The sequence below is a fragment of the Pyrus communis genome, chromosome 14, assembly GCF_963583255.1.
Source record: "Pyrus communis chromosome 14, drPyrComm1.1, whole genome shotgun sequence".
Taxonomy (NCBI): domain Eukaryota; kingdom Viridiplantae; phylum Streptophyta; class Magnoliopsida; order Rosales; family Rosaceae; genus Pyrus; species Pyrus communis.
In genome coordinates, this window is record NC_084816.1 from 20,187,395 (window position 1) to 20,196,741 (window position 9,347).

At 35.8% G+C, this 9,347-nt stretch overlaps 1 protein-coding gene across 1 annotated transcript; it reads right to left on the bottom strand.

Annotated features, from left to right (window-relative positions):
* Positions 1-2,061: 2,061 nt before the first annotated feature.
* Positions 2,062-4,103, bottom strand: LOC137715325 (NAC transcription factor 56). The gene is made up of 3 exons (XM_068454611.1): positions 3,751-4,103; positions 3,276-3,583; positions 2,062-3,119 (listed from the first exon to the last, which is right to left on the bottom strand). Exons 1-3 carry the CDS (start codon positions 3,974-3,976, stop codon positions 2,547-2,549), a joined length of 1,107 nt encoding a protein of 368 aa, XP_068310712.1. The 5' UTR covers positions 3,977-4,103; the 3' UTR covers positions 2,062-2,546.
* Between the last annotated feature and the right edge of the window lie 5,244 nt (positions 4,104-9,347).

Sequence of the window (9,347 nt, forward strand, 5' to 3'; positions counted from 1 at the left end):
TCTCTCAAGATGTGGATTACAAACACAAACAAGCTCCTATTTTTTTTACAAGTAACGATAATGATTTTTCATTATTAAATAAGAACAGTTACAAGGGTTGTCATATGAGTGCAATTTCTAATGACAATATCTTTGATTTGGAAGTAATTCGCACAAACAATCATAAAAAATAATTTTAATTAAATAAAATTATGCTTAATTTTTACAAGCAATAATTTATATTTAATTTATCCAAACTATAAAGGAGATTTCGAACTTAAATTTGGAAGGAAGCACACTAACAGCCAACTTGGCTAAACCTAGCGTTTAGAAAGAAAAAACAAAAATCACATCTACAATTATTCCTCAATTTCTATACTCACTGCCTTTCTCCTCCAAAGGAGACATGAAAAAGATTTAAAATCTACTTTGTAAGAAAAATCTGTTCAGTTCATTTCTGAAAATGTCACACCACTTATATTAAACGCTAATTTGACCATAATGGTATTCCAATATGTTTCCTTTAAATTATCGTATTTTTCTGATGCTTATATGTATTTCTTATTTTCAAATGAGTGATGTCGTGTAATTAATTAGTTAATTTCATAAAATGGATACAGTAGAAGCATGTTTTGGAGCCAGGGATAATGAGAGAAATTGGATAAAATGATTCAGACTAGCGAGGAAGCTAATACAGATACTTAGTGCTGAAATTCTCTCAAAACCAATAGGAAGTTGACAGACCACCATTCATAGTCTAATCACCAATGAAGTTGAACCACTCAACGGTGAAGGTGCAGAAACTAATAGACAATTGAAGGACAAGAAATTCATGATTAGCCTTAGTACCGACATGATAATATCATCTGGTGACGATAATTTAGATTAATTTAACAATTATGCGTGATGAATAGCAATGGGACCCCATGTTCTTACTTCAAATTAACGACATGTTTATATTCTTTTCCAGCCAACAGTAAAATTTCTGTAAAGTCGTAAAGTAGGGATCAACTCCATTTTATAATTTCGGAGAGATTATTACTTAATAGATATGTAGTTAAAGAAATGTTACTTATTGACTTATTTATCCTAATGAATGTTGTATTTTTTAAATAGCTTTTTTTCGGCTATAGTATTTTATTTCTTCCACTTGTGTTGCCGCATACTCAAGAACTGGTATTAACTCTAAAAATTAAAGCATCATCCCAAAAACTTTAGAGAAACATTTTAGTTCATCTTGAACTTTTGTTTGTGATATTCATATTTTTGTACTCATTGACAATTATTACTATGTGGAGGTGTGTGAAGTTTATTTATTTATGGAATAAATAAATAGTCCCAAGTTAGGACCAAGATTTTTTGTGACTTTAAAGAAGTTATTTATTTATGGAATATTACAATATTAAAAAAAATTTATCGTGATATTATCTAGTGGTGATAATTTTTAATATTACCCTAAAATCTAAATTGAAAGTTTGCCACTTAGTACTACTATCTAGTGGTATTCCTCTTCATTTGTAAGTGAGACGTCTTGGTTCGATTTTTGTCAAAGATGAATTTGAACAACATTATTACTAACTCATTATGAGACTAAGTCCATCCCCTCTCCTTAGTACATAGATAATATCGTTTGTTAAGAAAAGAAAAAAAAAATCTAACTTAGAAAGGCACATACATTTTTTATCGCTTGAAAATTTTGAAACATGATACAAACCGTACATGCAAAACACAAAGCGTACATGTCAAATTTTACACCGAGAACTGTTATTGCGTGAACCCAAAATGATCATTTGAAAGTTTGGAAAAATGAAAAGGGAAAATAATATCACAAAGGCATAGATATTTTGGACATCACTTTCAGATTGCATGTTCTTTCTTTTTACAATTTACTTAAATAGATGTAAAGAAAAGATCCTTACCTTGTAGGGGTTCATGGTGTTGAATGGGAGAGAAAGCCAAAACCAAGCAAGCAACTACTACCTAGCTAATTTTTCTGCTCATAACTTCAAGCACATATATGATGTTCATGATCAAGATGAAAATTTAAAAGTATAAATATGTCAAAGAAATAAAACGCAGTAGTACAATTATTGCTTTCTTCAATTTATAAATATAGTTGGGAAGATATAGAAGTTCTACAATAAGATCTAATATACAAGTATATATATATTTTTTTTTCCAACAACAAAAGGACCTCATCATCTCTAAATAAGGGAAAAAAAAAAAAACTAAAAGGAGCAAAAATAAGTATAGATTATATTTTTATCAGCTGAAGATATCCATGGCCTCACCTGAATTTATAGCAGCTACCTTTTTTGTCAAAGGAATTTGATGAGGCCACTCTTCATCATCATCTGGACCGTTTGATTAATATCCTAAGAAGCAAAATCTCAACCCCGCTAATTATCCAAAATCTATAGAAACTATTTATATCCTCTATCATCCCCCAATTAACAAGAGCATAAATATATAACATGATCATCATAATCTTCAAACCTTTGTCAAACGATCCATTGATCTCAAGCGCTAAATGATACGTGCCATAAATCATCAAATTCATCAACCCTCTATCCCAAATTGGATTCAGAATACCAATTCATTCCAGGCAGTTGATACGGTGTCCGGAATATACCGTCGCCAAGTGACCCCAGAACTGCATGTTGGTGCAATGGTGGAGTCCGTGGAAGCTGGGAAAGTAGATTGGCAATAGAAGTAGAATTGTTATTAGTAGAACCACCATTAATCCCATCACCATAAGAATTAGTACCATTGTCCAATTGGTGCAATTGTATTCTCTTGCTTGATGAAGGATCAGCAGCCGTCTGATCATCTTCCTGATTATTCCAGTACAAAGATGGAACTATTGGCCGTTTTAGTTGCAGCTGATGAGTAGAAGCTGATCCGTCGGTGCTGCTCATTATCCCATCAAAAAATATTTGGTCATTTTCCATGAAAGGCGGTCCATAACTCGAATTAGATTTTGGAAAGTGCAGCTTCATATTCTGATGGTGGCCCACATGACTTATGGATGGTGGCATCAATGGTCCCATTATGTCCTCCATGGAATCCTCCCTCTCATGATCCATCGGCCTATGCGTGTTGTTCTTCTTGTAAATTCTACACAGCACCCAATCATCAAGCTACATGAACACAAACATATTAATCAATTTACTAATCTTCAAATTAAATTAACAAATAAAAGGTAAGTACCAATTATACCATGGGGTACAAAAAACCAATTTAAATATCATTATCAATTAATCAGTTAACTATACACGTGCTTAGTGCTGGATTACCCTCAAGGAGTTCTTCTTGTTGCCCAAGTCACACCCAGGTGGCTTGTTGTTGGGCTTGTTATCAGCAAGCCTGTACTCGTGCATAATCCAATTGGTTTTAATTCCTTTTGGGGGTTTTCCTCCATAGAACACAAGTGCTTTTTTCACACCAACTTTCTGAGTACCGCCGGAAGTCAGCACCGGCTTATCAGTCCCCGTCGCTTTCCAATACCCGGAAGTCGCTGCCCTATTGGGTCTCGCTCCGTTCGGGTACTTCCGGTCCCTAGGACTGAAAAAATACCACTCTTGCTCTCCAAACGTAGCCTTAGCTGCACAAATAAAGAAAAAAGAAAAAAGAAGAATACACATATTATAATCAGTATTATTGTTGTCGATAATATTATACACACTTCTTGTATGCAATAATTTTATACACTTGTTGTATGCAATAATTTTATGCACATGTTGTATACAAGAATTATAATTTCACGCATACCTGGGAGCTCCCAGGGGTCGAACTTGTAAAGGTCGACTTCAGCGATGATAGCAACCGGGAGGGGAGCGGAGGTGGCCTTTTTCTTGAGATAGTGGACGACTAGCTCTTCGTCCGTCGGGTGGAAGCGGAACCCGGGCGGCAGGTTTGGCTGCGGAGGTGGCGGCTGCGGCTGCTGCTGCTGTTGCTGTTGCTGTTGTGAGCCCGCGGACGAGTCGGTGCTCTCCATCTTTGGTTATTGGGTTCGGAGGGTTTCTGTGCAGCCAAGCACATATTACATATCACACAATTTACATATAGACCTTCAATGTCGTTTGGAGGTGGCCGACTGCCAGGGCCCCTGTTTTAAGTATGTGAAGGGGCAATATTCCGCTGCAGTTGCCTGCATGGTTTTTAAACTAGGGAACCAATAGTAAAGGCCACGTAATGGGATCAGGGTAGATTAGCCATTTTATACGATGTGTAATTACTTCGTTAACCATGATTAAGGAAGGGGCCTAATTTTGTGCATGGCATTGAGAGTGACTGTGTGGTGGTTAGCACAGGAACAGGTAGGGAAAGTGAGATCAAGGGGATACGGAGGTGATGGAAAACCCAAGGACTAAGCGAACTGAAAAGTGGGCCGTTGATAGGCCGACACGTGTAATTCGAAAACGAGGGAGAGGTCGACACGTGTGGTGGACGTTCGGTGGGGCCCACGGACCACACAAGGCAACAAAAATATATGGACGGATAAGCCTGGGGCGGGAACAAGCATTACGCTTCTGATGTCATGCCTTTTTTTTTTTTTTTTTTTTTTTTTTTTTTTTTTTTGACAGAAGCGATAAAAAAAAGATGTCATGCTTTTGTTGCGCAAAAATACCACCAATTTTGCCGAGGACCCCACCAACAAACCATTGGAGAGACTACATGATGAATTGGACGAGAGATTTTTGGCCGGAATACGAATTAGAACATTGTATGTCATAATTTAATTGGAGAAAAGTTTTTTTAAGTGTTCTTTTAATAATATAATGATATATGGTGTTATGCTTTTGTTACATTGAAAAATTTCTCTAGTTAAACATAATCCTATCTTTGTTGTAATTAATTCTCCATTTGTTCTTCACTCTAATCTTTTCATCTCTTTGTAAAAAGGAGATAGCTAGTGGTAAGTCACGGTTATCCACCTTTTCCGGTGGTCGGAAGATTCATAAAGGTATTTCAATCTCCTTTTGACCATAAGTCTGACTTTCACACCAATAACGAGTTTCGAACCCAAGATTTCCATCACTTAGCTAGGTTTGGATTAAGATTTTTGTTTTACAATCTAATATATAAAAAGCTATCACGTGCCCGAAATATACGTGAGTATGGAGATAGCATATAACATATTAATAAAAAATACATACGACGCTCTGAAATAAAAGTGAACGAATTTAAAAAGTCGGATGTTGAAATTACAATAACAAACATGATTTTTAATAAAACAGTTTAGTTTAATAGGATATGACATTGATAAACAAATTGCATCAAGATGACATGGATTGCTATATGTATACAATGATTATATTGTATGAATACTTTTCAATCTTGTAGATTTAGTTGGGGACTAATAAATTACTAGAACGTGACCCACATGCTAATTACATGAAAATGTGGATTAAATGATAGGTGCAATACTGGCGTCATGTAAACAATTGTGGTCTTGTGATGTGCTCATGAGGACATGACAATCCCTGTATACCCTACTGATAATTGGTATGTATCATGGGGTCAGTTGGTGTTAAGATGTCATATATCAAACCCTAGGAGTCTCCTTTCCCTGATGTATTTTCTGGAAAAAAAAAAGTTGAGAAAATTATTGGCTTTCAGAGGATTAATTGGAATATTATAAACTTAGTACTACCAATTGACTTCTAGGTGTAATGTTACGTAACGGGTGTGGTAGTTAAGCACTTAATTTTTTAGACCAAAAAAGTGAAATTAAATATATCATCCATTCAACATTTGATGAGATACATATATATATATATATATATATATATATATATATATATATATTTTTTTTTTTTCTTCTAAACAAACGATATTATCTACACTAAATGAAAGGAGGACGGGTTTAGCTTCATAATGGATTAACAATAATAAAGTCAAACTCGCATTCGGCGAAAATCGAACCTAAAATCTCTCACTTACAAACGAAGATGAATACCACTAAATGGTATACTAAGTGACAGTTATATTAGTATTTTGTAGTGATTCGGAATTGATCAGAAACTCATGGTACCAGTAGCATCGGTTGCAGGGGTTTTCACACCAAGAAATATTATGGGGCTGTTTCAATGTTTGTTGTGGAGACAAATTAATGCTCATCAGGAGGTGAAAAATTGTGTGAGGTTGTTTAATCACATGATCGTTTAAATGGCAAAGTACTACAATTGCATAACCGAAACATTTTATTATTCAACGCTGGCACGTGATAAGAATATAACCCTACACAAGTTCTGACCTGCTTTACCATCCAGCGCAAACAAGAAGAGAGAGCTGAGAACTTACCATGGATTGGCTGCTGGGAGAGCCATAGTTGGGTTCAAAGCACCTTTGAGAGTATTTGACCACGTACCAACCAAGTGGCGATGGCTCAAGAACTATATTGGGTAGAGGCCAAAATCATGATGGATGACTAAGGAGGTGGGGTCTGAGTGCTGGTTCCATCGACAACAAAAGGGCCCCAATGGGTGTCACTTCTTGCTATCCAATATTACTTATCATCCTCGGAAGGGGCAAATCCTAACATCACAAGATCACATCTTTGCATCTTAATTAATTCTCACACCTCCGCTCATTCATTCACACTCACACAACACACACATAAAATGTAGACACAAAGTCTCACACTTTCAAAAGATCAGGTCCCTAAAAAGAAGGGAGATTTCATTTTTGAGATCCATTTCACGTTCAATTTTAATGATTCGAACTGTATATTTTGTAAGTCTCGATTCATTGATCATCTTTGCAAAAATTTCATTCAATCCGAAATTTTTTTATTTATTTAATTGTCACAATGAAATTTCAAAGTTTCTTAAAGCATAGTATTCGTCGATTTATTTTGTAAACTCAATTAGATGCCTCAAATATAAGGTGCAATTTAAAAAATAGACGGTTTGAATCGTAGAAGTTCAATGTGGTGTGAGCACGCGATAACTAATTCCCATTTTATGATAAATAAAAAAGGAGAAATTAGGTTCTCATCCTTCATCTTCCTACTCCATTGATTAAAATCCTATTTATTTTCAATTTTTTATCAAGGTCCTTAGGTATTAATAACATCATTAATTATTTTCAATAATAAAATATTTTTTCTTTCTAAATACATTCATTTAATGTTAAAATGTTACAATTAGTATATTTATATTTATGACTATATTTTTTATCATATATTTTTAGTTTTAGTTTGTACCCATTTTTAATTTGTAATTCTTTTTTAACTTATACCAATTTTCTTTTAAGTTTTAATTTGTACCCATATATTAATATCTTTTTGTGCCCATATTTTTTAAAGTTTATTTGTATTTGTACCCATATATATTTTTTTTATTTGTACTTTTTATTTTGCTAAATGTACCCATGCTAATTATATGTACCCATTCATGTAAAACTTTTTAATCTTAAAATGTACTCATTGATGCTAATTATATGTACTCATTCTTAAATATACCAATTTGTTATATGTAAAATGTACCCTTTTTTTTATATAAAATCTATTAAATTTTTTTCTAATCCATTTTAAAACTTATATGGGTACATTCTTTTTCTTTGATTTTAAAATGTATCCATGTCAAGTTTAATCGAAGAAATTTACTAATGTTATTAAGCCTAATATCTTTCTTTTTTTTTTCTTTTTTTTTTTTTTTGATTTTGAAGAATGTACCCATGTTTTGATACAATAATTTTTTTGGTTAATTTTGATGAATGTACCCATGTTTATATACACACACAATAGTATATTTATATTTTAATATTTTTAATCCCACAAATTATGGTTTTTTTTATTTAAAATCTCATTTATATAAATGTCACATCCCGGCCCGGGACGGATCACTTCCCGAGCCCGCTCCACCACCGTAGCACGATATTGTCCGCTTTGGGCTTACCATTCCCTCACGGTTTTGTTTTTGGGAACTCACGAGCAACTTCCCAGTGGGTCACCCATCATGGGATTGCTCTAGCCCCCTTCTCGCTTAACTTCGGAGTTCCAACGGAACCCGAAGCCAGTGAGCTCCCAAAAGGCCTCGTGCTAGGTTGGGATTGGAATATACATTTAAGGATCACTCCCATGGGCGATGTGGGATGTCACAATCAGGGGGGTGGATTGTAATATCCCACATCGCCCAGGGGAGTGATCCTTAAATGTATATTCCAATCCCAACCTAGCACGAGGCCTTTTGGGAGCTCACTGGCTTCAGGTTTCGTCGGAACTCCGAAGTTAAGCGAGAAGGGGGCTAGAGCAATCCCATGATGGGTGACCCACTGGGAAGTTGCTTGTGAGTTCCCAAAAACAAAACCGTGAGGGAATGGTAAGCCCAAAGCGGACAATATCGTGCTACGGTGGTGGAGCGGGCCCGGGAAGTGATCCGTCCCGGGCCGGGATGTGACAAATTGGTATCAGAGCCAATCCCTGGCCGGAAATGTGCCGACGAGGACGTCGGGCCCCTAAGGGGGGTGGATTGTAACATCCCACATCGCCCAGGGGAGTGATCCTTAAATGTATATTCCAATCCCAACCTAGCACGAGGCCTTTTGGGAGCTCACTGGCTTCGGGTTTCGTCGGAACTCCGAAGTTAAACGAGAAGGGGGCTAGAGCAATCCCATGATGGGTGACCCACTGGGAAGTTGCTCGTGAGTTCCCAAAAACAAAACCGTGAGGGAATGGTAAGCCCAAAGCGGACAATATCGTGCTACGGTGGTGGAGCGGGCCCGGGAAGTGATCCGTCCCGGGCCGGGATGTGACATAAACAACTAAAATTTCTACTTTTTAATTTAAAAAATATAGTAACGTACATAGAAATAAATTATCACATTAATTTCAGGGACCTTGATCAAAAATTAAAAACCAACAAGGTTTCAATCAAAGAATATTCATAATTAAGGACAGCATCCAAAGTCTCCCAATAAAAAATCCCTTTCCTTAAAAAATCTGTTTAATGTTATAAACTTCTTATTTAACTGTGATTGTGTAAATCTTAGTTTAGATTTGATTCTAGTTATTCTTCCATATTAGGACTCGTATTCCTTGGAGGAGAAGGATTTCTTCTCTCTTATTACTATAAATAAAGGCACTATGTAGTGGGAATAACACATCCTCTACACAAACCTACAAACACATCTCTCTCTCTTTCTCTATATTCTCTCTGTGTCGCCGACCCCTTCTCCCTGTCAGTTAAATATAGGCCACAACATGTTATCAGTACGCTCCTACCGTGCGCTTAGGAATCTGATGTGGAAGTTTTCTACATCAAACTAGTTCATCAATATCATCACGCAATCAGGTTCTTTCAGAACAATAGTTTTTATCTCGATATTTTGCAGCTCTGATAGCATGAACATTCACCATAATG